Source organism: Nycticebus coucang, chromosome X (genome assembly GCF_027406575.1).
Source record: "Nycticebus coucang isolate mNycCou1 chromosome X, mNycCou1.pri, whole genome shotgun sequence".
Lineage (NCBI taxonomy): Eukaryota > Metazoa > Chordata > Mammalia > Primates > Lorisidae > Nycticebus > Nycticebus coucang.
The window spans coordinates 131714681-131733121 of record NC_069804.1 but is presented as its reverse complement, the minus strand read 5'-3'; the positions used below and the strand labels follow the sequence as shown (position 1 = coordinate 131733121).

Sequence of the window (18441 nt, the reverse complement as noted above, 5' to 3'; positions counted from 1 at the left end):
GCATAATGGCAGGTTTTGGAGTAGAGAAGACCATGAACCATATCCCAAAATATTCAATAAATAAGCAAAGGAGTAGGGGACAATAACAGTGGCAGAAAGGGTGCTAAAACAGAGTGGCATTAGCCTCAAAAGTACGTCCGTGCATGCGCATGTGTGTGTGTGTGTGTGTGTAAAAAGGAAAAAAAATCATCATTTCGGAAGCATCATCAGTGAGTGAGGAATACAGTTCCACCACATGATTCTGAGGTACTGAGGCATAATAATAGCCACCACTGGAGAAATAATATGACTATGGGGAAGATGATATTCTCAGCAGATGATTGATTGATAGATTGATCCAAAACTTTTTCCCATATAGTTCATACTTCATTCCACAGCCATCATCAGTTCCTACCTTTTCACATTTCTTAGCGAGAACCTTGAAGGACTTTGAATTTCCTGGAAAAAGTTCCAGGATACTCTCCATTCATCTTTGGAGGAGCAGGTGATATGCCAGTCAGTTCCAGGTGAGGGGGAATGACATGGGACTGAGCAATACATCCTGATTGTCCTGCACACACTTGTGCAGAAGCTGGGATCATGAAAGATGTTGCAAATTATCAGCTCTTTGGCCTTCTGATTCCAGCTGTTTGCCTTTCAAGAATACCCATCACATTGTGCACTGCTTCTGGATCACCAAATTGGATTTCTAGTCTGGCCCCTGGTACCCAGTCTCAACATTTCAAGATGGTGAATACAGCCCGCCCAGACCTCTGGAAGAGCTGCGCCACGACCCACGACCCATGATTGGTGCCTGCCCGGACCTCTGGAAGAGCTGCACAGCGACCAGCACCTGCCCGGACTTCGTACAAGTGGCGCAGTGACCTGCGACCCATGACCCGCACCTGCTGGGCCTCCATACGCCCTGACCAAGAACTCCAGGAGCTGGAAAACCCTGTGTCCTCCCTCCTGTACCCTCCCTGCCTCCACACCAGCCAGCTCATCTGGCCAGGGACTCCAGTAGCTGCATGCCCTCCAGAGCCCTCCCTGCCTCTGCGTAGAGCCCTTCTCCCAGCCAGACTACCAGAGCCTTGGGCCCTCTGTGCCAAAGTCACTGGGTGCAAGGCACCCCCAGAAACGTGTGTACCACCCCCAGCCCTGTTGCTGTATCCGGGTGTGTCACACTCTGAAGCTGCTCCCACAACCAGAACTCCCTGGCTGGGGCAGCCCCAGAGGAGCTACACAGGGTCACTCCCTACAAAGATCCAGCAACAATAGAGTGATCCCTCTGGGGACTAATCTTGGAGAGACACCTCCCAACTCTGAGGATGGCCAGAGGCAATGGTGAAAAACAATCATGAGGCAAAATCAATGGAAAAATTCTGGCAATATGAATAATCAGAGTAGATCAACTTCCCCAAGGAACAATGGGGCAGACACAGCACAAGATCCCATGCACAAACAAATAGCTGAGATGTCAGAAATAGAATTCAGAATCTGGATAGCAAATAAGATTGAATTAAAATTCCAAGCAGTAACCCAAAAGATGTCTCAAGAATTCAACGAATTCAAAGACCAAATGACCAAAGATTTTGACACATTGAGACAAGAAGTTGCAGCCCTCAAAGATCTGAGAAACACAAAAGAATCCCTCAGTAACAGAATGGAGCAAGCAGAAGAAAGGATTTCTGACATTGAAGACAAAGCTTTTGAACGCTCCCAAACTGTCAAAGAGGAAGAGAAATGGAGGGCAAAACAGATCACTCTCTCAGAGAGCTCTGGGATAATTCAAAGAAAACCAATATTCGTCTTATAGAGATCCCCAAAATTGATGAAGTGGCTTCACAAGGCACAGAGTCTCTTCTCCATGAGATTATGAAGGAGAACTTTCCAGACATGCCAAGAGATTCTGAAATTCAGATAGCAGACAGTTTCAGAACTCCAGCACGACTCAACCCGAATAAGACATCCCCAAGATACATCATAATCAATTTCACTAATGTTAATATGAAGGAGAAAATTCTGAAAGCAGCCAGACGAAAGAAAACCATTACCTATAAGGGGAAGAATATTAGAATAACTGCAGATCTCTCTGCTGAAACCTTTCAAGCTAGAAAAGGATGGTCATCGACTTTTAATCTCCTAAAACAAAATAACTTTCAACCCACGATCCTGTACCCAGCTAAACCGAGCTTCATTTACAATGGAGAAATTAAATACTTTAATGACATTCACATGTTGAAGGAATTTGCCATAACTAAACCAGCTCTCCAGGATATTCTCAGACCTATCCTCCATAAAGACCAGCGTAATCCTGCACCACAAAAGTAAACCCACTGAGAAAATGTTGATCAAATTCCAAATTCCACAGTTGCAAAAGGATTAAAAATGTCCACCGGACTCTCGAAAGGCTTATCAATATTCTCAATTAATGTGAATGGCTTAAATTGTCCTCTAAAAAGGCACAGGTTGGCTGACTGGATACAAAAACTCAAGCCAGATATCTGCTGCATGCAAGAATGTCATCTTACATTAAAAGACAAATATAGACTCAAGGTGAAGGGATGGTCATCTATATTCCAGGCAAAAGGAAAGCAGAAAAAAAGCAGGCATTGCAATTCTATTCACAGATGCAATAGCCTTTAAACCAACCAAAATAAGGAAGGATAAGGATGGATACTTCATATATGTTAAAGGTAATACTCAATATGATGAGATTTCAATTATGAATATTTATGCACCCAACCAGAACGCACCTCAATTTATAAGAGAAACTCTAAAAGACATAAGCAACTTGATTTCCTGCAGGGGAGATTTTAACACCCCTTTAGCAGTGCTGGATAGATCCTCCAAAAAGAAGCTAAGCAAAGAAATTTTAGATTTAAACTTAACCATTCAACATCTGGGCTTAACAGACATCTACAGAACATTTCATCCCAACAAAACATAATACACATTCTTCTCATCAGCCCATGGAACATACTCCAAAATTGACCACATCCTAGGCCACAAATCTAACCTCAGCAAATTTTAAAAAATAGAAATTATTCCTTGCATCTTCTCAGACCATCGTGGAATAAAAGTTGTACTCAATGACAACAGGAATCTGCATACCCATACAAAACATGAAAGCTACATAACCTTATGCTGAAGGATAGATAGGTTATAGACGAGATTAAGAAGGAAATCACCAAATTTTTGGAACAAAACAACAATGAAGACACAAATTATCAGAACCTCTGGGACACTGCTAAGGCAGTCCTAAGAGGGAAATTGATAGCAGTGCAAGCCTTCCTCAAGAAAATGGAAAGAGAGGAAGTTAATAACTTAATGGGACATCTCAAGCAACAGGAAAGGAAGAACATTCCAACCCCAAACCCAGCAGAAGAAAAGAAATAACCAAAATCAGAGCAGAATTAAATGAAATTGAAAACAAAACAAATATACAACAGATCAATAAATACAAAAGTTGGTTTTTTGAAAAGATCAATAAAATAGATAAACCTTAGGCCAACCTAACCAGGAAAAAAAGACTGAAATCTCTAATTTCATCAATCAGAAATGGTAAAGATGAAATAAATACAGACCCCTCAGAAATTCAAAACATCCTTAACAAATATTACAAGAAACTTTACTCTCAGAAATATGAAAATCACAAAGAAATCTACCAATACTTGGATGTATGCCACCTAGCAAGACTTAGCCAGAACAAAGGGGAAATGTTGAACAGGCCTATATCAAGTTCTGAAATAGCATCAACTATACAAAATCTCCCTAAAAAGAAAAGCTCAGGACCAGATGGCTTTATGTCAGAATTCTACAAACCTTTAAAGAAGAACTAGTACCTATATTACTAAACCTCTTCCAAAATATAGAAAAAGAAGGAATATTACCCAACACATTCTATGAAGCAAACATCACCTTGATCCCTAAACCAGGGAAAGAAAATAATAGACGAATATCACTAAGGAATATTGATGCAAAAATACTCAATAAGATCCTAACAAACAGAATCCAACACATCAAAAAAAACTATACACCATGACCAAGTGGGATTTGTCCCAGGGTCTCAAGGCTGGTTCAACATATGTAAATCTATAAATGTAATTCAGCACACAAACAAACTAAAAAATAAAGACCATATGATTCTCTCAATTGATGCAGAAAAGGCTTTTGATAATATCCAGCATCCCCTCATGATCAGAACACTTAAGAAAATTGGTATAGAAGGGACATTTGTTAAACTAATAGAGGCCATGTACAGCAAACCCACAGCCAATATTGTATTGAATGGAGTTAAATTGAAATCATTTCTACTTAGATCAGGAACCAGGCAAGGTTGCCCATTGTCTCCATTGCTCTTTAACATTGTAATGGAAGCCTGAAACTGGACCCACACCTTTCACCATTAACTAAGATAGACTCTCACTGGATAAAAGATTTAAACTTAAGACATGAAACTATAAAAATACTTGACGAAAGTGCAGGGAAAACTCTTGAAGGAATCGGCCTGGGTGAATATTTTATGAGGAAGACTTCCCAGGCAATTGAAGTAGTATCAAAAATACATTACTGGGACCTGATCAAACTAAAAAGCTTCTGCACAGCCAAGAACATAGTAAGTAAAGCAAGCAGACAACCCTCAGAATGGGAGAAAATATTTGCAGGTTATACCTCCTATAAAGGTTTAATAACTAGAATCCACAGAGAACTCAAACATATTAGCCAGAAAAGAACAAGTGATCCCATCTTAGCATGGGCAAAGGACCTGAAGAGAAACGTCTCTAAAGAAGACAGACACACGATCTACAAGCACATGAAAAAAGCTCATCATCCTTAATCATCAGAGAAATGCAAATCAAAACTACTTTGAGATATCACCTAACCCCATTAAGAGTAGCCCACATACAAAATCCCAAAACCAGAGATGTTGGTGTGGATATGGAGAAAAGGGCACACTTCTACACTGCTGGTGGGAATGCACACTAATACATTCCTTCTGGAAGGATGTTTGGAGAATACTTAGAGATCTAAAAATAGACCTGCCATTCAATCCTATAATTCCTTACTAGGTATATACCCAGAAGACCAGAAATCACAATATAACAAAGACAACTGTACCAGAATGTTTATTGCAGCCCGATTCATAATTGCCAAGTCATGGAAGAAGCCCAAGTGTCCATCTACCCACGAATGGACTAGGAAATTGTGGTACATGTATACCATGGAATATTATGCAGCCTTAAAGAAAGATGGATTCCTGTTTACATGGATGGAGCTGGAACATATTCTTCTTAGCAAAGTATCTCAAGAATGGAAGAAAAGTATCCAATGTACTGAGCACTACTATGAAGCTAATTTATAGCTTTCATATGATGGCTATAACCCAATTATAGCACAAGAATATGGGGAAAGGGCCGAGGGAGGGGAAGGGAGCGGGGAGGTTATGGTGAAGGGAGGGTAATGGGTGGGGCCACACCTACAGTGCATCTTAGAATGGGTACAGGCAAAACCTACTAAATGCAGAATACAAATGTCTACATACAATAACTAAGAAAATGCCATGAAGGCTACATTGAACAGTTTGATGAGAATATTTCAGATTGTATATGAAACCAGCACATTGTACCCCTTGATTGCACTAATGTACACAGCTATGATTTAACAATAAAAAAATTTTTTTTTAAGGGATGGTGAATGCAACATAAATAGTCAAGGCAATGATGGACAAACAATGGTAATACGGTCAGATTTACCTCCAGCTTTATAAAACCATTAGAAAGGAATTAGGGACATCTGGCAGCGCCTGTGGCTCAGTGAGTAGGGCGCCGGCCCCATATGCCAAGGGTGGCGGGTTCAAACCCAGCCCCGGGTTTTGTTCAAACTGCAACAAAAAAATAGCTGGGCGTTGTGGCGGGTGCCTGTAGTCCCAGCTGCTAGGGAGGCTGAGGCAAGAGAATCGCATAAGCCCAAGAGTTAGAGGTTGCTGTGAGCCATGTGACGCCACAGCACTCTACCCAAGGGTGGTACAGTGAGACTCTGTCTCTACAAAAAAAAAAAAAAAAGGAATTAGGGGCTTCTATATGGTAAATGCTAAAAAATCTTGGCCCTTTCCCTAAGATTAAATTACTTTCTGTATCCAAAACAGCCATACATCAGTGAATAAAACACAAAAAAGATGTCACAAGGATAATAGGAGCCAGTTCACTTGTTGGGAAAAGAAGTTACAGATACGGGGAAAAAATGAACCCTATGGCACTGGACTAGAATTAGAGGTTTTAGCATGAACTTATGGTTTTAGACAGAAAGATAGATGATAGATAGATACATAGATCACAGATGCTAACCAATTAAATAAAATAAAAACCCATACATGTATAGTGATATAGATGAATAAATAAATGGGAGAGAATGAAAAGTTTTTCCTTATAAGAAAACTTCCAACCAGTAAATGTAGAAAGAATACTGGAAATAGAAATTTATCAATGGATGCTAAAATTCATGGGTAAAACTTTGATGAAGAACAGGATATTTACATAGACTCAAAGTACCTCCCCCAAATTATGTATTAATCACAATCGGATAAAAACAGAAATTCTTCAGAGGAGAAACTGGGTAGATATCACCTATGCCAAATAATCGAGTTAACATCACCAATAGTGGGATGATTGATATTGTGTGTCTCCTGATACGGTGTACTGAAAAGGACACAAAGATTCTGTAGTCTTCTGGCTGAAGATGCAGAACCTAAATCTAACCAGAAGGAAAACCGAGCAAACCCAAATTGATGGACAGTCTACCAAATAACTGGCCTGAATTCCTCAGAAACATCGAGGTGAAGAAAAACAAAGAAAGTCAGAGAAATTGTTTCAGGTTAAAGGCAACTAAAGAGACATGACAACCAAACAACCAAATGTGTGAATCTGGTTTGGAAACTGACCTGGAGAAAATTAATTATATTTTATTAAGATCATTGACAAAATTAGACGTGGATGGTAATTTAGATAATAGTATTATATCAATGTTAAAATTTCTGATGTTGATCCTTACCCTGTACAAAAAAGTCTTTGTTTTTAGGAAATAAACAGAGTATTTACAGATAAAAGGGCCCAATGTCTACAGCTTACTTTCAAATGGTTCAAAAAATAATGGACATAAATATGTAAACAAATGATAAAAAGCAAACGGGCAAAATGTAAACAATTGCTGGATCTGGGTAGGGTAGGAGTCCTTTGAATTATTCTTACAGCTTTTCTGTAAGTTTGAAATTCTATCCAAATTAAAACTTACCCCCCAAAAGATGTCATAGACACACTCTACCTTGGGTCAATACCTATCTTGTTATTTCCATACTTCTAGTGTATCAGTTTCCTCAGGTATGGCTATGTTTTGGTTCCATATTTTGGATCTAGCTTTTTCTTTAGCATCCTGGATCATCAAACAAATGTGGAATTGCCTATTTTAGCTCTGACCCTAGCCCCCCTTCTGGACTCATCTCTCATCGTCTTCCCTTCATCTGCAGGCACCAAAGGCACATATTAGGAAAACATCAAATCATAACATCTTATCCTGACCCCTAGGATGCACACCCTGTCCTCACTGGGCCACCTCTCTTCCATTTCCTTTGCTTTCTCACTTATCCAGTGCTCTGGATGCGGAAGGGGCTTCATCCAGGTTTGTTGGGATGATTTGAAATTACCTGCTTCGTATACATGGAGAAATCTGTGATCACCTTCTAAAATCCCACTCTCAAGAGTCTGAAGGAACCCAAAACACTATCCACAAATCTTGTATGGACTCAAAGTTCAAGGGGGAACTGAGAATTTAAATGTTTTGGGAGGGATCATCAAATACCTGTACCTTATCTACGGGCTGCTTCCTTAAGAAAACCATTCAAGGACTTTTTGAACAGAATTAGTGGGATTAGGGAAATAACCACTTTTAAAATAGAAATTACCAGGTGATTTTTCTACTTCTGGAAAATGGGGATTTTGAATGATTATTATATATTTACTTGAGAATGATCATAGTAGCTACCATTTTACAAAGAAGCTGGGCGGCGCCTGTGGCTCAGTCAGTAAGGCGCCGGCCCCATATACCAAGGGTGGTGGGTTCAAACCCAGCCCTGGCCAAACTGCAACCAAAAAAAAAAATAGCCAGGCGTTGTGGCAGGCGCCTGTATTCCCAGCTACTTGGGAGGCTGAGGCAAGAGAATCGCCTAAGCCCAGGAGTTGGAGGTTGCTGTGAGCTGTGTGAGGCCACAGCACTCTATCCAGGGCCATAAAGTGAGACTCTATCTCTACAAAAAAAAAACAACAACAAAGAAGCTATATGCCGCCAGTGTGAAGCAGTTGCCAGGGAGCACAGCTGGTGGCAGTTCTAAGGGTCCCAGGGTGCTGGGTGCGGGACTGAAGTGACAGATTGGAAAAGCATTCGGAGTGCACAGAAGCATTAGTGAGGCTCAACTGAGTCGGGCTGCAGACACCAGTGCTTTCGTCTCCGTTCAGGTCACTCGCCGATCCCAGCTCAGCTGTTCTCGATGTGCTTTACTCAGTCCACAGGCACAAGAACTTAAAGAGCAAGAGGAAGTAAAAGGAAAATTAGGGCAAGGAAACAGATAAAAGAAACCACTCATGAGGAAGAATCAGCAGAAAACTCCAGGCAACATGAAGAACCAGTCCAGAACAACGCCGCCAAGGGACCATGAGGTAGCTATTGCAGATGATTCCACCTATGAAGAAATGCTAGGAATGACAGAAAGGGAATTTAGAATACACATGTTGAAAACAATGAAAGAAATGATGGAAACAATAAAGGAAACTGCTAATAAAGTGGAAAATAACCAAAAGGAAATCCAAAAACAGAATCAAATAAGAGATGAATGATATGAAGAATATAAAAAGGATATAGCAGAGCTGAAGGAACTGAAACAGTCAATTAGGGAACTTAAAGATGCAATGGAAAGTATCAGCAACAGGTTAGACCATGCAGAAGAAAGAATTTCAGAGGTAGAAGACAAAGTTCTTGAGATAACTCAGATAGTAAAAGAGGCAGAAAAGAAGAGAGAGAAAGCAGAACATTCACTGTCAGAATTATGGGACTTTATGAAGCGTTCCAACATACGAGTTATAGGAATTCCAGAAGGGGAAGAAGAATGCCCAGAGGAATGGAAGCCATACTAGAGAATATTATAAAAGAAAATTTCCCAAATATCACGAAAGATTCTGACACACTGCTTTCAGAGGGATATCGGACCCCAGGTCGCCTCAACTCTAACCGAGCTTCTCCAAGACACATTGTGATGAACCTGTCCAAAGTCAAGACAAAAGAAGACTCTGCAAGCTGCTAGGAGTAAGCGCCAGTTGCCCTACAGGGGCAAATCCATCAGAGTGACCGCAGACTTCTCTAATGAAACTTTCCAAGCAAGAAGACAATGGTCATCTACCTTTAATCTACTTAAACAGAACAATTTCCAGCCCAGAATTCTCTACCCTGCTAAGCTAAGCTTCAAAATTGACGGAGAAATCAAATCATTTACGGATATACAAACATTGAGGAAATTTGCCACAACAAGACCAGCTCTACAGGAAATACTTCAACCTGTTCTGCACACTGACCACCACAATGGATCAGCAGCAAAGTAAGAACTCAGAAATTAAAGGACAGAACCTAACCTCCACACTGATGCAAAAGATAAAACTAAGCAATGGACTCTCACCAGATAAGACGAATAGAATACTACCACACTTATCAAGTATATCAATAAATGTTAATGGCTTGAATTCCCCACTGAAGAGACATAGATTGGCTGACTTGATTAAAAAACACAAGCCATCTATTTGCTGTCTGCAAGAAACACACCTGGCTTAAAAAGACAAATTAAAGCTCCGAGTCAAGGGTTGGAAGACAATTTTTCAGGCAAATGGAATTCAGAAGAAAAGAGGAGTCGCAATCTTATTTTCAGATACATGTGGATTTAAAGCAACTAAAGTCAAAAAAGACAAAGATGGTCACTTTATATTGGTCAAGGGAAAAATACAACAAGAACACATTTCAATTCTAAATATCTATGCACCCAATTTCAATGCTCCCAGATTCTTGAAACAGACCTTACTCAGTCTGAGCAATATGATATCTGATAATACCATCATAACAGGGGACTTTAACACTCCTCTTACAAAGCTGGACAGATCCTCTAAACAGAAATTAAACAAAGATATAAGAGATTTAAATGAGACCCTAGAACAACTGTGCTTGACAGACACATATAGAACACTCCACCCCAAAGATAAAGAATATACATTCTTCTCATCACCCCATGAAACATTCTCCAAAATTGATCATATCCTGGGACACAAAACAAATATCAACAGAATCAAAAGAATTGAAATTTTACCTTGTATCTTCTCAGACCATAAGGCACTAAAGGTGGAACTCAACTCTAACAAAAATGCTCGACCCCACCCAAAGACATGGAAATTAAACAATCTTCTCTTGAATAACACATGGGTGCAGGAAGAAATAAAACAGGAAATCATTAACTTCCTTGAGCATAACAACAATGAAGACACAAGCTACCAAAACCTGTGGGATACTGCAAAAGCAGTTTTGAGAGGAAAATTCATCGCTTTAGATGCCTACATTCGAAAAACAGAAAGAGAGCACATCAACAATCTCACAAGAGATCTTATGGAATTGGAAAAAGAAGAACAATCTAAGCCTAAACTCAGTAGAAGAAAAGAAATATCCAAAATCAAATCAGAGATCAATGAAATTGAAAACAAAAGAATCATTCAGAAAATTAATGAAACAAGGAGTTGGTTTTTTGAAAAAATAAATAAAATAGATAAACCATTGGCCAGACTAACGAGGAATAGAAAAGTAAAATCTCTAGGAACCTCAATCAGAAATGATAAAGGGGAAATAACAACTGATCCCACAGAGATACAAGAGATCATCTCTGAATACTACCAGAAACTCTATGCCCAGAAATTTGACAAAGTGAAGGAAATGGATAAATATTTGGAATCACACCCTCTCCCTAGACTTAGCCAGGAAGAAATAGAGCTCCTGAACAGACCAATTTCAAGCACCGAGATCAAAGAAACAATAAAAAATCTTCCAACCAAAAAATGCCCTGGTCCAGATGGCTTCACACCAGAATTCTATCAAACCTTCAAGGAAGAGCTTATTCCTGTACTGCAGAAATTATTCCCAAAAATTGAGGAAGAAGGAATCTTCCCCAACACATTCTATGAAGCAAACATCACCCTGATACCAAAACCAGGAAAAGACCCAAACAAAAAGGAGAATTTCAGACCAATCTCACTCATGAATATAGATGCAAAAATCCTCAACAAAATCCTAGCCAATAGATTACAGCTTATCATCAAAAAAGTCATTCATCATGATGAAGTAGGCTTCATCCCAGGGATGCAAGGCTGGTTTAACATACGCAAGTCCATAAACGTTATCCACCATATTAACAGAGGCAAAAATAAAGATCACATGATCCTCTCAATAGATGCAGAAAAAGCATTTGATAAAATCCAGCATCCTTTTCTAATTAGAACACTGAAGAGTATAGGCATAGGTGGCACATTTCTAAAACTGATTGAAGCTATCTATGACAAACCCACAGCCAATATTTTACTGAATGGAGTAAAACTCAAAGCTTTTCCTCTTAGAACAGGAACCAGACAAGGTTGCCCTCTGTCACCTTTACTGTTCAACGTAGTGCTGGAAGTTCTAGCCAATACAATTAGGCAAGACAAGGAAATAAAGGGAATCCAAATGGGAGCAGAGGAGGTCAAACTCTCCCTCTTTGCTGACGACATGATCTTATACTTAGAGAACCCCAAAGACTCAACCACAAGACTCCTAGAAGTCATCAAAAAATACAGTAATGTTTCAGGATATAAAATCAATGTCCACAAGTCAGTAGCCTTTGTATACACCAATAACAGTCAAGATGAGAAGCTAATTAAGGACACAAATCCCTTCACCATAGTCTCAAAGAAAATGAAGTACCTAGGAATATACCTAACGAAGGAGGTGAAGGACCTCTATAAAGAAAACTATGAAATCCTCAGAAAGGAAATAGCAGAGGATATTAACAAATGGAAGAACATACCATTCTCATGGCTTGGAAGAATCAACATTGTTAAAATGTCTATACTTCCCAAAGCAATCTACCTATTCAATGCCATTCCTATCAAAATACCAACACCGTACTTTCAAGATTTGGAAAAAATGATTCTGCGTTTTGTATGGAACCGGAAAAAAACCCGTATAGCTAAGGCAGTTCTTAGTAACAAAAATAAAGCTGGGGGCATCAGCATACCAGATTTTAGTCTGTACTACAAAGCCATAGTGCTCAAGACAGCATGGTACTGGCACAAAAACAGAGACATAGACACTTGGAATCGAATTGAAACCAAGAAATGAAACTAACATCTTACAACCACCTAATCTTCGATAAACCAAACAAGAACATACCTTGGGGGAAAGACTCCCTATTCAATAAATGGTGTTGGGAGAACTGGATGTCTACATGTAAAAGACTGAAACTGGACCCACACCTTTCTCCACTCACAAAAATTGATTCAAGATGGATAAAGGACTTAAATTTAAGGCATGAAACAATAAAAATCCTCAAAGAAAGCATAGGAAAAACACTGGAAGATACTGGCCTGGGGAAAGACTTCATGAAGAAGACTGCCATGGCAATTGCAACAACAACAAAAATAAACAAATGGGACTGCATTAAACTGAAAAGCTTCTGTACAGCTAAGGAGACAATAACCAAAGCAAAGAGACAACCTACACAATGGGAAAGGATATTTGCATATTTTCAATCAGACAAAAGCTTGATAACTAGGATCTATAGAGAACTCAAATTAATCCACATGAAAAAAGCCTACAATCCCATATATCAATGGGCAAGAGACATGAATAGAACTTTCTCTAAAGACGACAGATGAATGGCTAACAAACACATGAAAAAATGTTCATCATCTCTATATATTAGAGAAATGCAAATCAAAACCACCCTGAGATATCATCTAACCCCAGTGAGAATGGCCCACATCTCAAAATCTCAAAACTGCAGATGCTGGCATGGATGTGGAGAGAAGGGAACACTTTTACACTGCTGGTGGGACTGCAAACTAGTACAACCTTTCTGGAAGGAAGTATGGAGAAACCTCAAAGCGCTCAACCTAGACCTCCCATTTGATCCTGCAATCCCATTACTGGGCATCTACCCACAAGGAAAAAAATCTTTTTATCATAAGGACCCTTGTACTAGACTGTTTATTGCAGCTCAATTTACAATCGCCAAAATGTGGAAACAGCCTAAATGCCCACCAACCCAGGAATGGATTAACAAGCTGTGGTATATGTATACCATGGAATACTATTCAGCCATTAAAAAAAATGGAGACTTTACATCCTTCGTATTAACCTGGATGGACGTGGAAGACATTATTCTTAGTAAAGCATCACAAGAATGGAGAAGCATGAATCCTATGTACTCAATTTTGATATGAGGACAATTAATGACAATTAAGGTTATGGGGGGGAAGCAGAAAGAGGGACGGAGGGAGGGGGGTGTGGCCTTGGTGTGTGTCACAGTTTATGGGAGCAAGACATGACTGCAAGAGGGACTTTACCTAACAATTGCAATCAGTGTAACCTGGCTTATTGTACCCTCAATGAATCCCCAACAATAAAAATAAATAAATAAATAAAGAAGCTATATGCCAGGAAATGGGCAAGATGCTTTACATGCATTGTCTTGAAATTCTCATTCCAATCTAGGAAAGAGACATTAATATACCCATTTTACTAATAAAGAAACTAAGGCTCAGGGACTTTAGGTGACTTGTCCAAGTTAATGTAGCTCTTAAGTGGTAGAGCTGAGATTTGAGTACTTCATGTCTCTTTGACTCCAGAGCCCATACTTTTGTTATTGAATCACATGATCATACTGAGCCAGTAACAACCCTGGAGTTACCCTTCACTGATACGTTAAGGGGTCTTCCTGGACAGCTGGTTTTAGTTACTTTGGAGAACAGATTTATTTTTGTGGGAATGTGTATAAATGAGAGTTTCTCATACCGTTTCAAACACATCACTTGCACTTGATTTGATGGACTTAATGTCTCCAAAATCTCCTGGGGGGAACTTTTTCAGCCATACCCAATCACCCTAGAAAGAAAAAAGGTAGAGAATAGTGATGAGACTTAGTTGCAAGAGCTTTAGAACAATGTCCCTTCCACATGAAAGGTTCATAATGACACCAACAACCCACCCTCTCCCACTCTCAACCTCATGGACACTCTGTGTTCTCGGCTAAAATGATGTCATACACAGAAGTTAAAGCTAAAAATTTCAGTTACTCAAGACAGGGAAACAATTGCAAGTGTGCAAACTTCAGGAAAGGAATGATACAACTCTCTGCAAAGCCTTCCTTAACTGACCGCAGAAAGTCCCAGGTCATTTCACTTATTCATAGCTAAGTGATGTAGCACCAGGTTCCCCGAGACTAATGGTGATGGTTGGTGGTTGTAATTCCCACTGCCTTGAGGCATCTGTGGAGGGAAATGTAAGGTGGGAGATTGGGAGATATGGTGTGGCAAATATTTCCTGCATTTACCTTGATCCATTTTTCTCTTGTGGGACAGGCCATTTGTGTGTATGTGAGGGTGCTCTTATGCTTTAATGATAAACCAATTGGATTAAATGTAGACTAAACATTTTTATTCGAATGCACAAAAGTACTACCATAGTAATATGAACAATCTCAGCTTTTTCAAAAGTCTATTTCCTACTTACTAAGTAAAAACTGCTATTTCTAAGGCTGCTGTCAAATCAAAAACAATTATTTTATTGTCTTCACTTCAACACCAGTACCTGATAGATAATTTTCTTCTATGTGCACAGCCTCAAGGATTCATCAGTCATCAAGCCCTATTTGGTTTCTATCCAACCCCCAATTTTTTTAAATGCAAATACAGACACCTTTTTCTTCATAATAGCAATAATGCCTTACATTTGTGCACTCCAGTCTCTACTCTTCAAAGTGCTTTCGCATCTATTACCTATAGCCTGGAGATTCCATTTCAGGCTGCACCAACTTGTCATCAAGTAGAGATAATAAAGCAGAGAGCTCTATGCAGTCAAATTCCAAGAATAAGGAATATATCCAGCTGTGACACTGCATTTGGAAACCTGCTGTAAGCAAAGGCTAATGGGGGCTGCAGGCTTCTGAGTTACTTGAGTGCACATTGTGTCACCATCTACTAGCCAAGGAGCTCAAAGCCCTTTAATTAGGAAATGACTCTCAGAGACCTTCCGCTGCCGAACAGAACTGTGCTGGCCGGGCTCAGTGCTCACAGAGCTCTGAAGGGTAGTTGAGGATCAGTGCTTGCCTGCAAGTGTGGTCAAAGCTTTCGACCCAGCAATTCTCTGTGTGGCCCTGAATGAACTGTGCCTGTGTCACCTGGGAACTGATTAGAAAGACCAATTCTCAAGCCCTACCTAACACTTACAAAATCCAAAATTATGGGGGTGGGGCCCAGCAATCCGTGTTTTCATAAACCCTCCGTGTGATTCTGATGCATGTTAAAGTCTGAGACCACCCCCCCACGCCTTTGCCTTTTCCCTTTCCCTATCTTTGTGGTACTCCCCTCATCCACTCAAGTTTCTGGGATCAAAATCTGCTCTCAGCCAGGGATTCTGACTCATTCGTAGAAGTCAGGAGGGACGGACATAAGTGTGAAGTTCCACACTTCAGAGGACTTTGCCCTTTATAAGAGATCAAAAGCTGAATCTTTCTTTTTTGTTTTTGTTTTTCAAAAGCTGAATCTTAAACTGAAAGAATAGAAGTCTAACTGGGAATTGATAAAATCAGCCAATGTCTGGGAAATACTGGTGGGTAAAAAAGCCTTCCCAGCACCTTTGCAACTATGTAACTTGGCCCATGGTCACTACTAGCTGCTATGTTACCTAAGTGCTAATTAGAAAAGGGTGTTTTCTCTCAAGTTAAAAAAATTAAGGTGAATAGATTATTGTATGGCCGGTGGCAGCCCTGTGATGTGAGGCACACTCTCATTTACTGACACATCCCCCAGAGACCAGGGAGCACATTCTACTAGCAGCATGGATACTCATACATCACCAAGCTCTGCCTGCCAGGTGAGGGCTCTTTGTCAGGTTTGGGGTTAGGGTGTCAGGGTGGAAGTGAGAAGCTGCAGTTGAACCTCTAAATATGTTAAGCAGAAGAGTGAAGCAACCTCAAGAAACGTTGGGGGCATAGTTGAGGTAGTGTATATGCATATATACACTATACATATCCACTGGAACACATGTATTTACTAGTCACGGTGTATGTGCATAGTCAGGTGTGCCGGTATATATGTGGATGTAAGAAGGTCCTTCCACCACTCCTTTCCAGTACTGGAATGGGAAGACAGAATCTCTATACCCATTCCTGCACAGTGTGAATAGTACCCTCTTAAATGTGGTGCTCTGGTGCAGTGCACAACCTGAACATCAGTACTACTAGCCCTGACTCTGCCCACACCTGACACTTGATACCGTCTTCCTAGAGTTGGCCCTATTGCAAACACAGGTTAGCATTCTGTCTGGTTTATTAACTGCCATGACCAGCTATGCAAAGCTTTTTCCTGCCAAATCACCAAATGGGAAAGCTGAAAAGTGTCTTAGCCCAATCTCTTCATATTTTGATAAAGAAATTGAAGCCTGAAGAGATTAAATGACTTGCCCAAGGCAGAAAACTAGGTCGTAACAGAGCCAGAAACTGAACCAAGGTTCTACATCTCCCACTTGGTTGCTCTTTCCTCTCACTGGGCTTTCTTTGGTTGGGGGATTTATGTTTGTTTGTTTTAGGATTTAAATAATTCTCACAAACTTTGTAAGCAAATTTTTATTGAGTCTGTGTGCATCCTCCTTCATGAATAATGAGGAAAAGGGAGGAAATGGGCAGGTTTTATCTTCACCACACATGCACTATTTGTTTTGTTTTTTTCTTTTAAAAGAGAATGATAAAAATACTTCACTCATCACTCACTTTTTAATTAAGAGCAAGAAACATCAAACTCTATTCACTAAAGTTTTTAGAAGTAATTTAAAGTCCATCAGTTTTAAACCAAGGCCATGGCGTATTAAATAAGAGGCAAGAAAACTAGATCCTAGACCTGGCTCTGCTTCACACTCAAGGGTGACTTTAGAACAGCCTCTCAGTTTGCCTGAGCCTCAGTTTCCTCGCTGATAGAGCTGGACTCACTAGATGGTTTCTTCAGTCCTTTTCAGCTCTGATGATCTATGATTCTGTAATGAGAAAGAGAAGATGGTTGGTGGAAGGGAGAGGAGGGGAGAGAGAGAGAGCTCTAAGGGATAGAATGGTGGGAAACAGAAAAAAAGGCTCTGGGAAAAGGAAATGAATGGGGACTCAGAGAAAGGTAAGACAAAGAGGAAAACACAAGGAAAGGCTGAGAGGCAGAGAGGCAGAAATAGTCAGAAAATGAAAAGGGAAGATGAATTCAGTGGGTTCTCCCTGAGTGTGTCAGCGTTATACTGCTGCCCACCTCATCCCCTCTCCCTGAGACTGTGGCTGTTAGAGCAAATCATGACATGACCCCACTATATCTGCCATTCACAGCTCTTTCTGCCCAGCAGTTGGCTCATCTGGCTTTCCTTTCACATTTCAAAGGGTATCTGGGAAATATGGGCTGATTTTCCCGTGCAGTTCCTAAGGTTATGCACTCGTGTGTACTGTGAAAGTGTGAATATGTGTCAGAGCAGTACAATATTATGGCACGTCCTAGAGAAGCCTGTCTCTTGCTGATATCTGCTACTCCAGGCACATTAATCTGGAAATTCCAAGTCTTCCAGTAATAATTATTAGTAATTTTTGATTTATTTTAATCAAAAACTAAATAATGAGTCTTCTTTGTAACACTTCTAATGCTAATAGAGGACCATTTCTGAAGGCACACTGGACTTCTTTGTTCGATCTATTAATTCAATTGACTTATGCTCCCTCCCAGAGTTCTCTTTAGCTCTAGCTAGGCAGTTTTCTAGCCTCAGCTGTCTTCCTTCACACCCTGCCATCAACCTAATCTTGATTTCACCATGTGGTATCTTGATTTCACCATGTGGTATTATTGCCACTAACACCCTCCTTTTGTAAAGATAAAGGCCCCCTTTGGCCTACACAGTTCAGAAATACCAGTCAGTCTGGGAACTAAGCTCTCTGCCTCCTTCTAAAATGAGAAAATATCTGACAGATTCTTAAAGGCCAGTTACATACAGATGTTTGTTTTTTCTCTTCTCAATTCTACACTATAACCTTCCAACCCCAACAAATAAAACATACCGTAATTTAACGCATAAATTCTTCCACTGAATCAGATAATTGTAGCATATCTGAGCCAG

General features: G+C 40.0%; 1 protein-coding gene across 2 annotated transcripts in view; it reads right to left on the bottom strand.

Moving 5' to 3' along the window:
* The window catches only part of GUCY2F (guanylate cyclase 2F, retinal), a 125524-nt gene that overhangs the window by 60545 nt on the left and 46538 nt on the right, over positions 1-18441 (bottom strand). For both annotated transcript variants that reach the window (XM_053579845.1, XM_053579844.1), the window contains one exon: positions 14101-14190. In XM_053579845.1, the coding sequence (XP_053435820.1) occupies positions 14101-14190 (90 nt within the window). The remainder of the gene's footprint in view (positions 1-14100; positions 14191-18441) is intronic.